Genomic DNA, 22,019 nt, shown 5'->3' on the forward strand with positions numbered 1-22,019 from the left:
CTCGCAGCGAGCGCCGAGCGTCGCCCGGACGCCGACCTTAGGGCGCCCTTCCCCCCCACCTCTCACCTCCAGGCGCAGCCGCGCGGCTCCCTCTGGTGGAGGCGCGGCGGGCCATCGGAAATCCGCTGCTTCGGCCTGTCTCCGCCCAGCAGCGCGCGCTTTGAGTGCCCGGCCTCAGCCCCGGCTCCCGCGCGCGGGTAGGAGTGGCGCTCAGTCGAGCGTCTTCCGCGGTTTGCGATTACCCCCAGGACTCCCAAGAGTACGGCCACTTCCTTCTTTCTGCCCACGCTAGGGACTGCTCCTCTACTGGCCTGGCTTCCGGTTAGGGTCTCTGGCCGCGTTGCCCCAGCGTGACTTCTCTTCAGGGCGCCGTTGCGGGAGCCTTGCGCGGGAGCTCTGTGCCCATGAAGATCCCGCTGGGGACTCTCCAGCCCCGCCACCATGAATGGGGCCCTGATCCCCCATACGCCCATCGCTGTGGACTTTTGGAGCCTGCGCCGGGCTGGTTCCGCGCGGCTCTTCTTTTTGTCCCACATGCACTCGGACCACACCGTGGGTTTGTCTAGCACCTGGGCCCGGCCCCTCTACTGCTCCCCAATCACGGCTTACCTCGTGCATCGTCACCTACAGGTACGGGGGGCCGGAGTCCTCCGAGAGCTGGGTCGAGCATTGGGTGGGATTTCCGATCTGTCACAGCCTCGGACTCCAGAGTAGGGGCCAGGAGGACTGATTTTTACAAATGCGGGAGTTGTTCGAACCCAGAAATGCGCCTTTAGCCCAGAATGGGAATGTGGCTTCTTGGTTGGCCCACTTGGGAAGTTTCAGCTATAAGTTGGGGAGATCTTTCAGCCAAGGAAACTAGCTACCTTTTCAGATAAACTAGGCCAGTGTTTCCCTTGTGTCCTCTAAGAATCCACCTAATGTGCTGGGTGACACATTCTCCAGCGGCCACCGCCCCCCCCCCCCCCAAAGTAGATCTAGCTGGTGCAGGTCCTGGAAATCTGGTTGGAAGTTTTTTTAACGGGTGCCCCCAAGGGATTATTATCAGGAAGGTTTGAGAATTGCTTGGCTAGACTGTTTTTTAGACTCTTAATTTACATTGTACAAAGGGTGGGAGGGGAGAGTGGGAGGAAGAAGGGAGGATTTGAGGGGACTCTCCATTATACCTTCTGCTCCAGGGTGGCTTAGGATGTCGTCTGCTTCCCCTGATTCCGGTAAAGGGTTAGTTCCTGATCCAGGGCAGTACCAAGGAGGAGATTCTGTGTTCACTAGAATGACCGACTTTTTCCTCAGGTACCTAAGGAGTGGATCCGGGCCTTGGAGGTTGGTGAGAGCCATGTCCTGCCTCTAGATGAAATTGGGCGAGAGACCATGACTGTAACCCTCATGGATGCCAATCACTGCCCTGGCTCTGTCATGTTTCTCTTTGAAGGATACTTTGGAACCATTCTCTACACAGGTGGGCCTTCCAAGGGGTCGCTCCCACCTTCCCAGCCTAGATACTACTTTTCTTGAGCAGTCTTAACTCAGAAGTCTGGAGGCCTCCTAGCTTCATCCCATATGACCACAGTGACCCTTTCTCAACTGATTTCCCACTCTTTAAGGTTTCAAACCTTATTAAGAGTAATAAAAACAGAAGCAGAACGGAGACCTTTCCGAAAAGAAGCTATACTATGTTAGTGCCAGACTTCCTGTTTAGTTTTTTCACAGGCTGGTAAGCAAATTTCCATCAGCTATTGGAAGCCGGGAGAAGCTTGTGTTTCATACTTTTGCCTCTGACTCTCTGCCCCCGCCCCCAACCCCATATACTCTTCTTCTAGGTGACTTTCGGTATACACCATCCATGTTAAAGGAGCCAGCCCTGAAACTGGGGAAACAGATCCATACCTTATACCTAGACAACACCAATTGCAACCCAGCCTGGGTTCTTCCTTCCCGACAAGAAGCTGCCCGCCAGATTGTTGAGCTCATTCGAAAGCACCCACAACATAACATAAAGATTGGTAAGTGGTTTCCTTTCCTTTTTCTTTTACCCATAGCTAGTGAATCTTGGGTTTTGGGGGGGGGGGTTCTCATATCTTTCAGGTCTTTGTAGATCCCCCCTTCTCCATGAAACCTTATTTAAAATTGCAGTCTTCCTGGGGTGCTTGGGTGGCTCAGTCCGTTAAGCCTCTGACTCTTGGTTTTGGCTCAGGTCTTGATCTCAGGATCGTGAGATCAAGCCCTGCCTAGGGCTCCATGCTAAGCTCCCAGTCTGCTTAAGAGTCTCTCTCTCCCCCTGCCCCTCCCAGTCGCCCAGCACTCCCCTCACCCCCATGCGTGCTCTCTCTAAATAAATCTTTTTTAAAAAAAATGCAGTCTTCCTACCATCTCTACTCTGACATTCCCAACTCCTGATCCCCTATACCAACTCAACTTTTTCATTCTTTAATAGTGCTTATCACCTTCCAGTATATTCTGTCCATGTTTTAATATGCTATTGCTTATTATTTGTCTGTTTTCCACGTGTCCTGCCATACACACAGACTCCTTGAGAGCATGGATGGAGGTAGGAAGGAGTCTTGCTTGTGGAACAGAGAAGTAGCAGCATGACAGGCACACAGTGGGTGAGGAGGCTGTCACGGGAGGAGGGGCTGAAGTGCTTGCTTGTAAGCTTGAACTTGGTCCTAAATGTAATTCTTTTTTTTTTTTTTAACAGTCCCCCTTTTTTTTTAAATTTATTTATTTATTCATGAGAGAGAGAGAGAGGCAGAGGGAGAAGCAGGCTCCCAAGGAGCAGGGAGCCCGATGTGGGACTCGATCCCAGGACCCTGGGATCATGACCTGAGCTGAAGGCAGACGCTTAACGACTGAGCCACCCAGGCGCCCCTAAATGTAATTCTTAAACGTAACTTGATCCAGATGGTTACATTTGGACAAAAAGCTATTGAAGGTTTTTAAATAGGAGAGGGCCAATATTGCATTCATCATCTTATAATGTATTCCACAATTTACATATTGTTGTTTTTGGTTTTTATTATCTGTCTACCCCTGCTAGAATGAATATAAGTTCCAAAATGGCAGGGCTCTTTTTGTTACTTGTGGATACATCCCAAATGCTTAGATTAATGCCTGAGGAGGCACTCAATAAATATGTTATCTGAGTGAATGAAATTTTTTTTTTTAAGATTTTATGTCTTTATTTGTCAGAGAGTGAGCACAAGCAGGGGGAGTGGCAGGCAGAGGGAGAAGCAGGCTCCCTGCTGAGCAAGGAGCCCCAATGCGGGGCTCAATCCCAGGATCCTGGGATCACGACCTGAGCCAAAGGCAGATACTTAACCGACTGAGCCACCCAGGCGTCCCTGAGTGAATGGAATTTATCAGAATGTAGATATTCAAGTGAATGCTGTGCTTAAAATCAGACACATTGAGAAACCAACTGTATATTTGTTCTAGCAACTCCACAATAGTATAAAACATTTTGGGGCCTTTTTTTTTTTTTTTAATTTTATTGAGAGAGAGGGTGTGAGCACACATGAATAAGGGGAAGGGCAGAGGGAGAGAGAATCTCAAGCAGACTCCATGCTGAGCATGGAGCCCAATGTAGGGCTTGATCTCAGAACCCTGAGGTCATGACCTGAGCCGATCAAGAGTCAGATGCTTAACCAACTGAACCACCCAGGCGCCCTCATTTTGGGGCCTTCTAACTGGTACTTCTGATTTCAGCATCTCCTCATCCAGGTGATCAGTAACACTCCTGCTATTTTTTTCTTCTAAAGCGCTCCTCTGATCATATTATTCCTGTGATTAAAATGAGCCATTTTCCTGCTGCACACTCTTTAATGGCTCCCCTTCACTTACAGAATTAAGTTCAAACTCCTTAGCAGTATATATGGGCCCTGTATAATACGACCCTTACCTCTCCTATGTCATTTATTACTAGTTCCTTTTTTGCACTTTAGTAACACCGAACCATCATCCCCTTCCCTTGCCAGGTAAACTCAGACCCATCCTTTATCTTTTATGACAACTCAGTTGCCATTTTTAGGGAAGTTTCCCTAACTCTGTCAACTGGTAGATACTTTTCTGTGCCCTCATAATACTATGTGCATGTCTCTGACTTTGCTTCTGGGTCCCCATGTAGACTGCACTCCTTGAAGACTGAGGCTTATGCTTATTTTCACAGTGCCTAACACCTGGTAGATGCTCTCCTTTGTTGAACCGAACGAGTGGGTGGATTCGGTGTTAAGCCCTCCCCCAACCTCCATGTTTTTCAGCTCAAATGCCACCTCCTCCCTGATACACTCCCTGGTTGCCCCATTTGTGTATTTTTGTTAAACATTTGGTTGATGTATTAGGATTCCCCAGTATCTCCTGTCTTTCATCCCTTGCTTTTCCCATTCCCTTTAACATGATTCAGGACTCTATAGCCTGGGAAAAGAGTCACTTCTGGAGCAGCTGGCCCTGGAGTTTCAGACCTGGGTGGTATTGAGCCCTCGGCGCCTGGAGTTGGTGCAGCTGCTGGGCCTGGCGGATGTGTTCACCGTGGAAGAGAAGGCCGGCCGCATCCATGCAGTGGACCATATGGAGATCTGCCATTCTTCCATGCTACACTGGAACCAGACCCACCCTACCATCGCTATCCTTCCCACGAGCCGGAAGATCCACCGCTCCCACCCCGACATCCACGTCATCCCTTACTCTGATCATTCCTCCTACTCGGAGCTCCGGACCTTTGTTGCAGCACTGAAGCCTTGCCAGGTGGTGCCCATTGTCAGTCGGCAGCCCTGTAGGGACTACTTTCAGGACAGCCTGAGCCCCAGGCTCTCTGTGCCCCTGATTCCGGACTCTGTGCAGCAATATATGAATTCTTCCCCAAGGAAACCAAGCTTTCTCTGGCTGTTAGAAAGGAGGCTAAAGAGGCCGAGAACCCAGGGTGTCATGTTTGACTCCTCTCAGGACACTGCTGATCAATCTCCAGCTGCCAGGGACTCAAAGAAGGCCAAGAATGAGAACCTTTCTGGGGACCTTGAGAAGAAGGCTTCCCACCATCCTTTGCAGATCAAGAAACAGTTGTGCCCGGACCTCTGCTACAAAGAATGGGATGGGGCAGTCCCTATCTCTGAGTCCCAGAAGATGGTGACTGTACGGCCCACCCCCTTGAGTTTTTCAGTGCACTTACAGTCTACAGATGAGGAATTTCTTTCTCTAGAAACTGGGGAGGAAGTTGGTGTAGGGCCCCACTTGGGACCCAAGGGAGACCACAGTGGCTCAGCAGCCACAGGGAACCAGAGCGCCTGGCTGGCCCAGGAGTCTCTCCTGTCTTGCAGTAGCATGGCTGCCCGTCTCCTGGCTCCTGAGTTCAGGGGCCTGGCACTAAAATACCTTTTGACTCCAGTGAACTTTTTCCAGGCACAGTTCTCTTCTAGGGGCTTTGACCAGCAAGTGGAAAAATACCATAAACCAATGCTGAAGTCCAGAGAGGAGAATGCAGAATGATACCTTTGGTTGGTCCAGCACTGCAGTGTTAAAGACTGAGTGATGGCTGGGGAGGAGGTTTGTTTTGGGCCTTACTTTTGTATCTTCACAGGATCCCTCTGGGCTCACCCTGGAGCAGTACTTCTCAAAGTATGTTCATTGGAGTCTCAGTGCCTATGGACTCATTAGTTTCATGGTTGACTATGTTTAAGAAACACTTTCCATTACGCCCCCTGCACGGTATACATGAGCACATTAAAGGTTCCCAGAAGTCTTGCAGTAATTTAATCTGCTTAACTTTAACTCAGTATTTCTCCACCTCTTTTGAACATGCAGTCCTCTTATGTGAGTGCAGAAAGAGATATGGTCTGAATCCAAAAGGGCCAGGTTATTGGGGCCATGTGCCTGCCATTCCCCATGTCCCTTTCTCCCTCTTCCCAGATTAAAGAACCTAAGTAGTTAGGTTGTTGTTGTTGTTGTTTTAGTCAGGAACTGTGTTGCTGGAGGATAAAGTGGTGATCCAGACAGCACGTTCCAATCCCGAATGTCACTGACTTGCCATGACCCCATCAAAGAGACTTCCTGTCTTTGCCTCTGGGAGGGAACAGGAAGCAGTGAAGAACCTTGGAACAGTGGAGAGAAACTCCCCCCTGCCTCCATGGGAGTTTGCAATTAGTGTCACTGGAGACTTCTCTGGAACAGAGCCAGCTAGGGGATTGGGCACCCCTCACCAAGGCCATACCTGGAACCAGCTGGGCATTAGACTTAGGGGTACAATGGCCTCCCGGCTGCCTGGAGGCCCTATTTAGCTGAAATAAAGTTATAAAAGATCAAATGTGCTGCCAGATATTCCTGATTGTTCACATAGCTGGGATATTTGCTGCTCTCCCCAACCCCCACCCCCTTGGGTTGAGTAGGGAACCAGAGCACACAGCCTGTTTGTTTTAGTATCCAGGGCAGAGACCAAGGAGCCAGCTGGTGGAAGGGGTGGGGGTGTGCAGCTCTGCCCTGTCCTTCTGCTCACAGCCTGATGCCATGCCAAACCAATAAGCAGGACAGCAGATACCACAGGCTCTGAGAGGGCATAGGCGAGTGGAGCCGGGCGCGGGTAAAAGCTGCTTCAGAATGGAGCCTTGCAATAAAGAAGGTGGTTTCTACTTTCAGAAGAAGATAGGAAGAGTTTAGAAAGTAAGGCCTTGCTCTTGGGCAAGCTGTGCACAGCTCTGTTTTGTCAGTGACCTTCACTGTAAGCCTCCCGTGGGCCCACTAGGAGCCGCAGCAGAGGAGGCATGTGGGGCAGCAGGAAACATGGGCTTGTCCTGGGCTCGAATCCAGGGTACCGTGGGCAAAGAGCTCCCACGTCTACATAGTGGAGCCTCTGTTCCTCATCTGTAAAACAGGGACTGCGAGACCTACCTCTCCTAGTTGCTCTGGAGGTTGGATAATTGGTAAAATTCTTAGCTCAGTGGCTGCACCATGATGGGTATTTCAAATATTGGTTCTCTTAGATTCTGGTTCTCTAAAGAGATTATTCCGTACATAAAACACAAAATTTTGGAAGTCATATAAAAACATAAAGAAGAAAAAGTCAATTTTAATCCTCCATGTACATCAGTTGTTTCCTTCTAGTCCTTTTTTGTATGTATAAATGTATAATTTTTTTTTCAAAATTGGGCAATACTGTATATAGTTTCAATCCTGCATTTTACTTAATATCTTAAACATTTCTTTGTACCATTAAATATTATTTGAAATGTAATTATGAATGGTTGTATAATATCTTATATAGGTAATACCATTTCCATATTCAACATTTTATGTGCCCTTTTTTCACAATCATACATATTACAGTGAACATCTTTATGCATCTCTTATGGCATTTTTATTTCCTTAGAGTAAATTACTGGAAGTGGGATTAAAATTTTAGGTTATTTTGGGGGGAGCGGGAAAGGCCTGAGGGAGAGAACCTATGCCCAATGTGGAGCCCGATCTCACAACCCTGAGATCATGACCTGAGCCAAAATCGAGTCGGACGCTTACCCGACTAAGTCACCCAGGCACCTCTACAATTTTAAGTTCTTGATGCAAATTGTGCCCAGTTGCCCTCCAGAAAGGTTTCCTTACCATCCTTTCTGCAGAAGAGGATAGGATTAGAATACGTTGAAGATTCATCAAGTTCAAATAATGTCGTTAGACTGGAACATGTGAACATACGGCAAATCATCCTGTGTGTTAATAAATATTTACTAGGGCTGTGTGGGCAAAGGCTTAGCCTGAGCTCCTTCAGGAGCTAGAGCTCACTTCTCGGCTACCCAAAGGTGGCTGGGAGAGATAAGGTAGTCTTCATACAAGGACCCCCAGATTGGTGTTATCTTCTACTGACAAGGGAACCTGTCTACTCTTGGCCTGTGCTGGGTCACATGCATTCCTTGAAATGGGATCTCTGTGAATTCCGGTGGGGGGTGGAAGCAAATGGCTTTGAGGAATTTAGTTGTTGATGGCATGTTTGTGTTTTAATAATGGGAAAATTTTCTGAAGTAAATTTGTCTGGCTTAGAATAGAGACTGGCAATTACTTTATTTGATAATCTCAATAGTCTCACATAAAAGTGCTGCACTGCATACATCTGTAAGTAGCCAGTTTTTTTTTTTAAGATTTTATTTATTTACTTGAGAGAGACAGCGTGTGTGAGGGAAGAGGCAGAGTGGGAGGGAGAGAGAATCCCAAGCAGACTCCCCGCCAAGTGTGGAGCCTGACACGGGGCTTGATCCCACGACCCGATCATGACCTGAGCCAAAACCAAGAGTCAGCTGCTTAACCACCTGAGCTACCCAGGCACCCCTTAATTTATTTTTAGAATCTCGGGATGACCGCACAGATCTAAGGCAATCTTACAATTAGGCTTGAGGATACCGGGAGAAAGGAATTCCATAGAGATCAATTAGTTGTTTCATGATCTGTGGGAAAACATGTACTTCTCTAAAAGAAGATGGACAGTGGCTTAAGTCCCTTTAGAGAAAAAAAAATCTGCCTGGCTGGCTTTGAGGGGCCATCTCTCACTCCCTTTGTAGTAGGAAATAGGAGATAAGCGAGTCTGCTTATTCGAGGAAAAAGATTTGGACTTGGGTTCTCCATGTCAAGTCCACTCCCAGGGAGACCATTCTCTCTGCCTTCTTGGAGTAGTTCTTATGCAAGAGAAATCCCACCTGGGAGACCACGTTTACATATTGTTGACGCTACCACTACTGAATAGCTGTCAATTTCTTACCTGCCTCCCACCCTTCACCCTCCCTAATCACTACCACAACAAGCTGTTTTGTCTTGGGTTCATGGTGCTTCCCACTTCCTCCTCCACGGAACACCCCACCACATCAATACAGAATAATTCTGCTTGCCATTATAATCTAAACCTACAACTCCTGTGGGATTCTCAGAATGGTTAAGATTGTCTTTATTTTGACCACAGTGCTTTCATTTAGCTGTACCCTTCCACCTTGACTATCTCCTTCCTAGGTAACTTCCTCTTCTTTGAACACATCCTTAACCCACTGGATGCTCCCAGAATCTCAGGCTTGGTTCCTTTCCTGGACAGATGGCTCACTGAATCATCTTTCAATCACAAAAAACTTCTGGCAAGCCTTGGGTTAGTCTTTCCCTTATAATATTCAGATATTAAAAAACAATTATATTATGGCTATTTTACCAATCCTGAATCCTCCCATCAATTTTCAATAATTTTGGGGCGTGGAGGATGAAAAGTTTGTCCTCTGTGCTATAATCCCATTCTTAATGTGTTCACTGTAATGTGTGCTTCTGTGGAACCAAGAACATTGGGTCCAGCTCACTCACCCTACTAACCGGGCTCCATAGAAACAAAGCATCAAGGTGGATCTAGACTGCTGTACAGAATGAGTCAGGGATATAAGGTTTGGAGAAAACCTGCTAAAAGGTTCTGAGCACCCAGTTCCTAAACTGGGGGGGAGAGGTGGGGAGTCCCCCACCAACCAACAATTCTCTGATACCAGTTGGGTGTCGTATAATTCAACTCAATTCTGACACTCTCTACCTGGAGGTGGCCTCCACTCCCAGAGGTGAATGGCTCAATCCTACAAGACTGCTCTCCTCCCCTTCAGACACACCAGTCACAAGTCCAGGTTGTCGCCTGTGCTTCTGACCACTGGCTATAGATTGGAGGTCCCAATGACTCCTCCTTGGGTTTGATTCATTTGCTAGAGCAGCCCACAGAACTCAGAAAAACATTTTACTTCCTAGATCATTGGTTTGTTATAAAAGGATATCACTCAGATGGAAGAGATGCTTAGGGCAATGCGGAAAGGGTGAGGAGCTTCCATGCTCTCTAAGCATGCCACTCTTTCTAGATTTCCAAGTGTTCACTCCTTCAGAACTCTGTCCTCACTCTGGATGACTTCAACATTCCAGCCTCTTAGGTTCTTTGGCCTCCTTACCTCCAAAGACTTTATTTCTGTCTTCCTCACCACCCTGTTATTACCAGAAATTGAACTACATCTGAAATCTCAATTTTAAATCTTTTCTCCCACCTTATTTACTAAAGTACCTCCATTGCCAATGTAAGCCCGTTCTGAGCTTCACTTCCCACCTTGACCCAACTGCATCCCACGATACATCGATATAATACAACTCCCTTGCTCTCTCTCACTCAGACACACTTGCCTTGAAAAACTCAAATTCTGAATAAATTCTACTATCTATCTGTTGTTTGACTGTACTGGAGCAGCTAGATGCTGTTGGAGAAACCCCTAAGCAGGCTGACTGGTTTCATTTTAAATTCATGACCTCAGGGGCATCTGGCTGGCTCAGTTGGTTAAGCAACTGCCTTTGGCTCAGGTCGTGATCCCAGGGTCCTGGGATCAGGCTCCCTGCTCAGCGGGGAGCCTGCTTCTCCCTCGCCCTTCCCCTCTCCCTGCTTGTGCGCTCTCTCTCTCTGTGTCAAATAAATAAAATCTTAAAAAAAAAAAGCAACTATTTAAAAATAAAATAAAATAAATTCATGACCTCATACATCAAATGGCCTTCCATTCTTTTTTTTGATATTTTTTACTTATTTTTCTTTAAATTTTTTTGTTATGTTAATCACCATACATTACATCATTAGTTTTTGATGTAGTGTTCCATGATTCATTGTTTGCGTATAACACCCAGTGCTCCATGCAGAACGTGCCCTCTTTAATACCCATCACCAGGCTAACCCATCCCCCCACCCCCTCCCCTCTAGAACCCTCAGTTTGTTTTTTGTTTTTCAGAGTCCATCGTCTCTCATGGTTCGTCTCTCCCTCCGATTTACCCCCCTTCATTCTTCCCCTCCTGCTATCTTTTTTTTTCTTAACATATATTACATTATTTGTTTCAGAAGTACAGATCTGTGATTCAACAGTCTTCCACAATTCACAGCGCTCACCATAGCACATACCCTCCCCAATGTCTATCACCCAGCCACACCATCCCTCCCACCCCCCACCACTCCAGCAACCCTCAGTTTGTTTCCCGAGATTAAGAATTCCTCATATCAGTGAGGTCATATGAAAATGGTCTTCCATTCTGCTAAGCAATCCTATTATGTTTCTTCAGTGGGCTTGGTTTCCAATTGTCCCTTTCTCTTGGCTCTCCCTCCCCGCCACACCACCATCTGTCAGTAAATCCTGTTGACTCTACCTTGAAACGTATCCCGAATCTTATTTCTTTTCCCCATCTTCACCTCTACCACCTTTGTCCGAGGGGCCTTTGTGTTGTGTCTCAGTTATCGCAAGAGCCTCTTAAATGTTCTACCTGCTTCCAACATTGCCCTCTCCCCTGCAGACACTCAGTCGGCTACCCACAGCAGGCCTGATATAAATCATCCCGGGTTGCTTCTCTGTTCAAATCCTCCAAGGTATTTCCAGCTCACCCAGAATAAAACCCAACCCAAAGCTCTTACCATGGTCTTCCTGGCCCACGTGCTCTGCCGCGCCCTTCGCTTACACTCTCCAAGCCTGCTGACCTCCTTGCGGTTACTCCAGCGCCAGGCAAGCTCTCACTTCACTTTGTTCCCTCCCCTTACCAGACCCTCCATTCAGATACCCACATGGTTTCCTCACCTCCTTCAAGGTTTTGCTCAGCAAGACTATTCTTGGTCATCTTATTTAAAATTGCAACCACCTGGCCAGCCACTCCCTCTCTCCCTTCCTTCTTTTTTGTCCATAGAGCCCTTACCACTTTCTAACATACTCTAACATTTACTGACTGAAGTTGGTGTGTACCTCACTGTACTGGAATGTAAACTCCGGGACTTTTTTTTTTTTTAAAGATTTGATTTATTTATTTGAGAGAGAGGGAATGAGAGATAGCACGAGAGGGAAGAGGGTCAGAGGGAGAAGCAGACTCCCTGCTGAGCAGGGAGCCCGATGCGGGACTCGATCCTGGGACCCCAGGATCATGGACCCCAGGATCATGACCTGAGCCGAAGGCAGCTGCTTAACCAACTGAGCCACCCAGGCGCCCTTTTTTTGGTTTCTTTTGTTCACTGTTGCATCCATAATGTCTCGAACACATGGCAAGTTCTTAATAATAAACACTGGTGGAATGAATGAATGAATCTAGAAAAATGGATGGATTGTTCATCCTTTAGGCAATCTTCCCTCAATAAATACTGTTTCTCTCAAACAGGAAATAAAGCAAGATCTTAGCCCTCAAGGAGCTAACAGCTATTGAAAGCTTACCTTGGGGTACCTGAGTGGCTGAGTTGGTTAAGCGGCTGCCTTCGGCTCAGGTCACGATCCCAGTGTCCTGGAATCGGGCTCCCTGCTCAGTGGAGAGCCTGCTTCTCCCCCTCCCTCTGCCTACTTGTGCTCTCTCTCTCTCTCTCTGTGTCAAATAAATAAATAAAATCTTAAAAAAAAAGAAAGAAAGAAAGACAGCTTTTCTTGGCAGACACTTTTTATATATTAGCTCTAAATCTTGCAACTCTCCTTTGAGAAAACTAGTGTCCATAAGTTCATTCATTCATTTGCTCATTCAATAAAATTTACGGAATGCCTACCATGTGCCAGGCATGTGTTCTAGACACTGGGCATACAAAATAGTGAACAAGAACATGTCCTGCCCACATGGCATTTATACTCTAAAGAAGAGAGACAGGCAGTATACATCAAGATCAGATAGTGATAAAACCTAAGAAAATAAAACTGGCTTATGGGTGTGGGGAGCAGTTCAGAAACAGGTCAAGGAAGGTGTGTCAGGGGATCGACACTTAAGATGAGACTCGAGTGACGAGAAGGAACCAGTCAGGTAAAGACCTGGTAGCATCAGTGCGAAGACCATGTGATGGGAATGAGTGTTGTGTCCAGGGAACACTGAGAAGAGCATGTGTTGGAGAGGGAGAAGATGAGCTCAGAGAGGGAGGCAGAGGTGGGGTCAGAAGTGACTTAGGGGTCAAAGTAAACAGTTTGGGCTTTAGTCTAGCTACAATAGGCAGCTACTAGAGTGCCTTAAAGCGTGTGTGGGGGTGTGTGTGATATGATTTGATAGGTATTCTGAAAGCAACAGATGGAGAATGAGGCAAGAACGAAAGCAGGCATACGAGTTAGGAAGGTCTTGCAGCTGTGAGATACTGGTGAGCTCAACTTGGGGCTTCTGGAAGAAAGGGAATTTGCATTGTGTCTGGCTATAAATCTATTAGAGAAGCCTTTTTAGCACAAGCAGCTACAGATATAAAAGACATGACTTTTCCTCCACCATAGCTTTCACAAAGGAGATATATATACATATATATCTCCACAAATATATACATACTGATATCTGGGGGGAGTAAGGAAAGAGAAGAAGAAAGTAATGAATTTTACAAGTAACTAGAATACTTTATGAGTTAACACTACTTCCTATAATAGACATATTTTACAACTATGTACTTAAGAGAAAGAAACATGTTTTGCTTGCTTTGGAGTCAACACAAGCCTTGGGGTTAAAGGTTATATTTTCTGAGAGATTAGGGCTCTTTAGTAAAAACAAACAAAAAATTATTTATCAGAGCATACTTAATTTTTAAATTGTTTAAATTATTATAAAGTTTTAACCATAAAATTGTATTGGGAATAACATTAGTCCTGATCTTTGAATATCTGCATCTATGAGGAGAGATCTATAAGATATAGTAGAAAACAGAGTATAGTCAAATTCAGTGCGAATTGAACCTTTTTGTTTAATTCACCAATTATAATATTCCACATCCTTACAGAGGAACACTAGAATGAACAGGTAATTTTTTATTCGTTACAGTGCATCCTCTCTCTATAAGGCTCCTAGTCAATGTATACATAACTAAAACCTGCACTCCCTTTTAATCAATATAGGACTGAAAAATCCATATTTATTATTAGTCTCTATCTCACTTCTTACTGTCTGTGAAATCAGAAAGTCTGTATCAGTGGACATGAACAGTAGTGGATTCAGGATATTTTTTGGAAGTAACATTGAAGACTCTTTTTTTTAAAGATTTTTATTTATTTATTTGAGAGAGAGAGAATGAGAGACAGAGAGCACGAGAGGGAAGAGGGTCAGAGGGAGAAGCAGACTCCCTGCTGAGCAGGGAGCCCAATGTGGGACTCGATCCCGGGACTCCAGGATCATGACCTGAGCCGAAGGCAGTCGCTTAACCAACTGAGCCACCCAGGCGCCCAACATTGAAGACTTTTTCTGATGGATGGAATGAAGAAGGTAAGAAGGTATTATCATCTCCGTTTTATTTTATTTTATTTTATTTTATTTTATTATTTATTTATTTATTTATTTATTCTCCCAGAAGGAGAAGCAGACTCCTTGATCCCGGGACTCCAGGATCATGACCTGAGCCGAAGGCAGTCGCTTAACCAACTGAGCCACCCAAGCGCCCTATCATCTCCATTTTAAGAATGAGGAAGGTGTGGGGTGCCTGGCGGTGTAGTGGATTAAGCGTCCCACTCTTGATTTTGGCTCATGTTATGATCTCGGGGTCTTGAGATCAAGCTCCGCGCTCAGCAGGGAGTCTGCTTGCCCCTCTCCCTCTGCCCCTCTGCCACTCCCCCCTCAAATAAATAAATAAATAAAAATCTTTTTAAAAAAAAAAAAGAAGAATGAGGAAGGTGAAGTTCATAAGCATGCCTACTAACACCCTAGTTCTATACTAGAAAACTCAGGATTCCTACTGATGTCAAGACTCCAAAGCTCAGCCGTTAAGTGTCTGCCTTCGGCTCAGGTGGTGGTCCCGGGGTCCTGGGATCGAGCCCCGCATCAGGCTTCCTGCCCCACGGGAGGCCTGCTTCTCCCCTTCCCACTCCCCCTGCTTGTGTTCCCTCTCTCGCTGTCTCTCTGTCAAATAAATAAATAAAATCTTAAAAAAAAAAAAAAGACTCCAGAGCTCATGTTTTACTTCTGTACTGGACATTATGGGAGCTTGGAGGTTGGTCAGGCAGAAGCCTACTTCACCTCAGAGAATTTACCCTCTAGGGTTTTGATAAGGCCCCTCCTCCTACCCAACTCCAAAGGAGAGGGCCACTTGCTAACCCCTTGATGACAGCTTACAGATTTTATAAAAGTGAGTTTCCAAAAGTAATAATAAAAAATTAAGTTAAATTCACAGCCAAAGATGACGATTGTTGAGATTTCCAAAACTCTATTCTATAGTTAACTGAATTCTGATGCTTTGAGCACCATGAATAAACAATCAGGTAATTTAGTAATTTAGTCAGCCAAATAGTTATTGGTACTGACCACGTATCAGGAATTGTGTTAGACAAGGGATACTTCATTAGGGCCTTTTTGATTTCTGAGTCTGCAGGAAGTGCAGAATGACTTAGCATAAATAATAGTCAATGATTGAATTTCGCGTTTCTGTCCTGAATCATAGCCCTCTCCCTTGTGGGTCTCTGTGTCCCTTCCCAGAGCATTTGTTTTGGTTTTGGCTTTTGCTTAGAATTGAGAATAGGGAGAGACATATGGAGGGCAGGTGCTAAAAGCTTGTGTAACGGTTGGTCGAAGGTGAGAAGATACAGAATGGTGGAGACATGATAATGAGACATGACAATGATCCAGGGAAAGGGAGAGAAAAGCACTATCCCTTGGTTTTGCTGAATAAAGAGTTGGTATATGGAGAAAGTGAGAGAAAGATGGTCATGTGTAGATAAGGAAGGAAACAGATATGATTAGGGGGAAGGAGGGTCTGAGGAGGAATAAACACGGTTGTAGGAGTATTTAAGGCATTGCTCTTCTCCCAGAAGGCTCTAGATTGACTCTTGAAAATTAGGAAAGTTAGGGATCAAGTCTCTTGCTCATTATCTCTAAATCCTGCAAACCCCCTTCCCCTCCCCTTTTTTTGAAGTGAAATTCACATAACATACAATTAACCATTTTTTTTAAAAGATGTTATTTATTTATTTGACAGAGAGAGAGACAGCAAGAGAGGGAACACAAGCAGGGGGAGTGGGAGAGGGAGAAGCAGGCTTCCGGCGGAGCAGGGAGCCCGGGTGCAGAGCTCGATCCCAGGACCTCGGGATCATGACCTGAGCTGAAGCCAGACGCTTAATGATTGAGCCACCCAGGCGCCCCACAATTAACCATTTTAAAGTGTACAATTCAGTGGCATTTCATGCATTCATAATGTTAACTAGTTGTATTTGACTCTTTCTCTTTAATCCCACAGCCATGGCCTCTTTCCAAACTCCCCTTCCACCCAAAGCCATCATTTCTGCCGGGACCCAGTCCCCAAAGTGTCCTATTTCGATACAAAAAGTAAACAAGACCAGCAAGACTTACACTTGAGAGCAGGGAAGCCATTTCCTACTTGCAATGCCACTATTCAGCCCAGCAACCACCCCAGCTTTAGTGGGGAGATACTGGGGAGGATAAGAAGTGTGGGAGCCATTAGGGGACCAAACCTTTTTACCATACAGAGGAGGGACTCGCTTACCTGGTTATCCTAACCCAGGTGGGTGCTTCACTTCTCTGCTCTGTATACCACACTCATCTCTGCCTCGTTTTAGTTTCTAACCCCATGGCTCTCTGGTGGCCTAGTGCAGACCGATAACTCCTTCCCAAGGAGTACCTGTCACACTGAAGAGCTCATGTCCATTGTATATGATAATGTAACAGCATATTTATTCTGTTCACATGTTGCATGGAAAAGGTACTTAAAGATAGTTACTAAATACAACATCTCACTGATGGCCGGCTGAAATAGTGCTGTCTTCTTTAAGTCCCTGTTCAGTCAACAGTAATACTTCTAGATGCTTCTGCAGTGATCTCAGGACAGTTAACTGCTATATTCTTGAGCACTTATAACGCCACTTTGAGGACCAATCTTGGACTTGTTATAACTGTTCCTAATTTATTTCCTTAATTAGATCGTGAAGCCCCTGAGGACACAAAATGTGCTTTATTCATTTTTTATTCTGTCTAACTAAATGCCTGGTACTTATTATTCAGTCAATAAATCCTAGAAGAAAATGTTTTTTAAAAGGCCCTATTTAGTCCCCATCATACAGGCTGGATTTGCCCTCTATGAAACCAGTTAAGGGTCCAGAACAACTTTTCCTGGCTTATTCCTGTGAGAAGTGGTAAAGAGAGCAAAGTGATTCAGTTTATGATTTCCCAGATGTTGCTGAAGCAGACAGCAGGAATCCAAGCAGCTTCCTTGGATATTAGGAACTGAATATGGGAATTGACCAGAATAGATTCTATCACCCAGTTGGATCAAACCATCCTTCCCAGTTTGTCGGTCACCACTCATACTAGGAAAAATCCTTTGTAGGAATCACATTGCTTCTGCCCCAACACATTGCACCATGCCACTTAAATTGCTCTCACCAAGATCAACAGGGATCTTCTCATTGCAACTCCACTGGCCTCTTTTTCATATTTATTCTCCTTTACTTCTCAGAACATTACGATACCACCAATTAGCTCCTTGTTCTAGAAAAGCTCTCCTACTTCTCTCCTGTGTCACTTAAGAATGATTTTTGGCAGCAAAGAACAGAAAACTTGTCTAATGGTGTTCTTGAAACATACGAACATTTATTTACTTAAAAAAGTCCAGAAGCAGTGGGCACTCCCAGGTTCATTCAGAAGCTTACCTCTGTCGTCAAGGACCCCTCTTTCCATCTGTCTCCTTTGCTGTCCTCAGCATGTTGACTGTCTTCATCTTTGTTTGCTGTCACATTTATGGTCACAAGATGGCTCTGGCAGCTCCAAGTCTGGTGTCTTCATTCCTTTGTCTCAGCAAAAAAGAGAAGCAGGAACAAAAGAATTTCTTCTGTGAAGGTCCTGTCGTTTTCATACAAAAAGAAAAATTTTCCTATGAGCCTCCCATTAGACTTCTTTTCCTATTTCATTGACCAGAACTGAGTCTATACCCACTCCTAGACTAGTCATTGGTGACGAGAAATGGAATTACCAGGATTGGTTTGGACCACTGTAATTTATTTCCTGATTTGGTGAGAGGAAGTTACCTTCTTTGAAATCAAAGGATCTTCCTTCTATTTGAACAAAACTGGGATTCTATGAATATGGGAGAAGTAACATAGGGAATGGCTTTTGGACAAGTGTGGCAGAGACTGGCCTAATTTTTACTAAGTCATGTCTCTTGGGCACATAGATAGTGTTAGCTCCTAATCACTGTAGCAGTATTCATGTTCCTGAGTTCCCACCAATGTGATGTGTGCAGAATAGATCTATGTGTTTGCTACCTGCAGGCCTGGCCTATAAGAACTTCCCACATGGGGCGCCTGGGCGGCTCAGTTGCTTAAGTGTCTGCCTTTGGCTCAGGTTATGATCTCAGGGTCCTGGGATCAAGCTCTGCAACAGGCTCTCTGCTCAGCGGGGAGTCTGCTTCTCCCTCTCCCTCTGTGTTCTCTCTCTCTCAAGTAAATAAATAAAAATCTTAAAAAAAAAAAAACTCCCCACACAAATAATCCATATTTTCTCTTCCCTTTGTTTTTTTTCTGGGCAGATACAAAGCATCCAGTGGAGAAAGCCAATGCTCCAAGGAATGGTGAACCTGCAAGAATCAAGATGAGTCTGGAACATCTGACATTCAGACAGGCTAAAAAAGACACAGGAGCTTGAAAAGGCCCCCATTGACTAAATCTGGAAAGTTTTAGCACCCAAATAATTAAGGACTGTAAAGAATTACAAATCATTGAAAAACATAGTAATCCATGAGTCTATATCATTATTAGATAACTAACTAATAAGAGATAAGGGAGGATTGGTACAAGTAAGAACCATCAATAGATGCTAAATCTAAGGGAACACGTTTAATGAAGAGCAGGATATTTGCAGGGTCTAAGATGTCTCTCCACAGATTGCTTATTACAAGGAAAAAAATAGTAAATATACTGTGGGGGAATCAGACACCTCAACAAGGTGACCAAAATTATTATCACCCAGTGAGGGACAGAGACATCGTGTTGACTTTGGGTTTGATATCCTGAGAAGGACACAATATCACTTATGCAGTATTCTAGCCAGGAATGGATAACCGGGATCTAATAATGAATAAATGTGAGACAAACATGAACAACAAATCAGAAATGAGGAACATTCTCTTGTCCAAACAAAGGGGATGGGCTGTACTCCTCAAAAATATCAAAGACAAAGAAAAGCTAAGGAACTGATGCAGATTAAAGGAGACTAAAGAGACATGCAATCTACGATCCTAAACTGGATCCTCTACTCGAAGGGGAAAAAGGGTAAGAATGACATTATTGGATTAATTGACAAAATTTGGAATATGGATGGTAAAGTATGGTATCAATGTTAAGCCTCCTGGAATTGATAACTGTATACGCTGTGTACGTAAAGGAATGTATGTAGGGATAAAGGGGCATGATGTATGAAATTTACTTTCAAATGGCCAGAAAAAAATGTGTATGTGTGTTACCTACTTGAGACTACAAGTGTTAGAGCAAAGGGGCAAAACATTAATCAACAAATTCAAGTAAAGGATATATAGGTGCTCTTTTTATTATCAACTTTTCTGTGTGTTCGGAATTATTTCCAAATATATAAAAGGTTTTCTGGACTCTAGATTTAAAAAATCAGAGGCTTCCCTCTTGTTTCAAAGGCTTTTTCCATGTTCTATCTCCTATCCTTTCCTTCAGACCTTTACTCTCATTTGGTTTTCCCAGTTTTACAACTGTTGGCTTCTACTTGAATTCTCTTTTCTTCCTAGCCCCTTGGATTCACTAATGTTCAGATAGTTGGATGAGTTTTTTGATTCAACTTCTCTCCTGACACAGCTTTTTGGTCAACTTCTCCCAGTTGGCCTTAAGCACTGCAGCTCCTGAGCAAACTTCTTGCCTGCAACATTGAATCTAGACTCTAGGCCCCAGAGGAATATCATACCCTAAGTGAGATTCAATGCTTCCAACTAGCAACAGCTCCCTTTCCCTCTCCAGCTGCACTGATTTTGTCTAGGAGGAAATAGTTCTATCTGCCCCCTTCTCTCCAGGGTCTCTCCTTGACCAAACCCTCATCATAGCTTTCTAATTAGGCTCCCTTTCTCTAGTCTTTACACCTTCCAGTCAGCCATCCCCCTCATTGCCACTGGCTCTCTCTGTAAAGCACAGATACCTTCATATTACCTGTTTGGTTAAACCTCTGAGTTCTTCGTTGTCTTTAAAATCGGACTCAACCTACTTTACTAATTCCATCTCTTGCCACTTCTCTGCTGAAGTGTCAGCTTTTTCAGAGCATGGACCGTGCTTTTTCTTTTTTGTTTAAATATCTCCTTTTCTGAAGTCTTCTCTGGCTCTATCCAAGTCTTATATATGTCGCCATGCATTTTTTTTCCCCCTCATTGACTGCAAGCTGAGGAAAGACCATGTCTTATTCATTTTGCATTTGACCCAGTATCTAGGAGACCACCTGGAGTAGAGGAGGCATACAGTGGTTGGATGGATGAATGAATATTAGAGAGGGGGAAATAGATTTTGAGGTCTCCATGTAGTGAGGGAGACTGAAGAAATGACCTAAGAACCATGAAAATAGATCAACAAGTATAAATAAGGTACAAGGAAGTAAATAGACATGATGATGTAGAATGAAATAATTAGAATAAAATGGGAGTCAATCAGAAAAGGCTTCCTCAATTTGGATTTTGAGATGTGTTTGAAGAGAGGAAAGGGACATAACTTGAGATAGTAGGAGCCTAGAAGCATGTCATGGAGTTTGGTTGAGCCAAGGCATGGTAAGTAATTAGTGTGTTTGAAGCCTGTCTACTCCAGAGCTCAAGTTCTGCCTTTTTCCTGGCTCCTCCCCAAGGGGGTATGCTTGCCCACTCTCTATATTTTGATGTTTCCCAGGTCAGCCCCAATGTAGGACTTTATGTTCTAAGTTCCTGTGAAAATAAGCAAACAAAACTGCCCTGTGTGATTGAACACTTGCTAACCTTGGTCCTCTAGGGAAATAAACTTCCCTTTTCCCAATAAAACAGAACTGCTCCCAGCGCTTTAAGCCAGAAAAGAAGCCCTAAGGTACTAACAGAGCATTACTGCTTCTTCACAAAAGTATTAGCATTTTGTGTGTGTGTGTGTGTGAGAAGATGGGGATCCAAAGAGGTCAAGAATGTATACTAAGTGAGATCTGAGAAATACACTGTAATAGCAGAATCTTGACTTAGCCACACCTGTCCCCCTCCTCAAAGAGTATATGCAAACACCCATGATGCTGGACAGTCACTTTGTAGGATTCAGATCATTGCTGCCTCCAGCACTTGCGGGATAGAAAAAATAAATAGATTATACTACTCTCTCTCTAAAAATGGTCCCCACTTTAGGAATAAGAACATTTTACACAGCGGAAGGTACATCTGAAATCCTACGAAAGAATCTCTTGACTCTGGGAGATGGCAACAGTTTTTCTTTTAGAATAACCTAGTTTTTTTTTTAAGATTTTGTTTATTTGACAGAGAGAGACAGAGCGAGAGAGGGAACACAAGCAGGAGGAGTGGGAGAGGGAGAAGCAGGCTTCCCGCCGAGCAGGGAGCCTGAATGGGGGCTCCACCCCAGGACCGCGGGACCATGACCTGAGCCAAAGTCAGACGCCTAACGACTGAGGCACCCAGGCGCTCCAGGATAATCTAGTTTTTACAGTGTCCATTTTCTCTGAATGCTGTGTGCCCAACGCACTCCGTTTCCTGAATACCCAGTCTTACTATCTCCTGGTAGAGGCAACAACATTATGGTAGCATTCACTCACTGCACGTTTTGAGGGACTGGGTCCTGAGCACAGCTGTTCCTTCTCACCTCCTAATGCAAACACAGGTTCCTATGGCCGGCAGCGGGAGAGTCTCCTAAGGGGCTCCTGATGTACGTGGAGGCTTCCAGATCCCGTACACGGTTGCCACTCTGCCAGAAAGTCTCTAGATGGCAACGAAACGTTAAAGCCTAAACCGAAGTAATTCCTCACCAGCAGGGGGGCTTCCCGGGTAGGCACTGCCCAATCTCTGGGGGTATCACACTAGAATGTGGTGATGTCACACTGACTGGGATGACATTTTCCAGCTGGGCCCCCCTACC

The 22,019-nt window shown here is 44.9% G+C and overlaps 1 protein-coding gene and 1 long non-coding RNA gene across 4 annotated transcripts; one reads left to right on the forward strand and one right to left on the reverse strand.

Moving 5' to 3' along the window:
* The first annotated feature begins 91 nt into the window (after positions 1–91).
* DCLRE1B (DNA cross-link repair 1B) lies at positions 92–7,186 on the forward strand. Of its 3 annotated transcripts, XM_027606374.2 has the most exons (4): positions 92–630; positions 1,294–1,459; positions 1,821–2,003; positions 4,400–7,186. In XM_027606374.2, the coding sequence occupies exons 1-4, from the start codon at positions 442–444 to the stop codon at positions 5,476–5,478; spliced, it is 1,617 nt and encodes a 538-aa protein (XP_027462175.1). In that variant the 5' UTR covers positions 92–441; the 3' UTR covers positions 5,479–7,186. The 3 variants fall into 3 exon arrangements, with proteins under 3 accessions (XP_027462175.1, XP_027462185.1, XP_027462191.1); XM_027606384.2 differs by lacking the exon at positions 1,294–1,459 and having other exon boundaries at positions 508–630; XM_027606390.2 differs by lacking the exons at positions 92–630; positions 1,294–1,459 and adding an exon at positions 1,195–1,293.
* On the reverse strand, positions 1,249–21,861 carry LOC118356901. Its single transcript, XR_004820015.1, has 3 exons — positions 21,747–21,861; positions 17,574–17,763; positions 1,249–1,347 (listed from the first exon to the last, which is right to left on the reverse strand). It is a non-coding gene; the product is annotated as an uncharacterized LOC118356901 (long non-coding RNA).
* Positions 21,862–22,019: the final 158 nt, after the last annotated feature.

Source organism: Zalophus californianus, chromosome 4 (assembly GCF_009762305.2).
Source record: "Zalophus californianus isolate mZalCal1 chromosome 4, mZalCal1.pri.v2, whole genome shotgun sequence".
NCBI lineage: Eukaryota > Metazoa > Chordata > Mammalia > Carnivora > Otariidae > Zalophus > Zalophus californianus.

Coding starts and splice junctions, on each gene's coding strand:
- DCLRE1B (XM_027606374.2), top strand. CDS start 442: ATGAATGGGGCCCTGATCCCCCATACGCCCATCGCTGTGGACTTTTGG. Junction 631..1,293: donor TCGTGCATCGTCACCTACAG/GTACGGGGGGCC, acceptor CTTTTTCCTCAG/GTACCTAAGGAGTGGATCCG. Junction 2,004..4,399: donor ACAACATAACATAAAGATTG/GTAAGTGGTTTC, acceptor AACATGATTCAG/GACTCTATAGCCTGGGAAAA.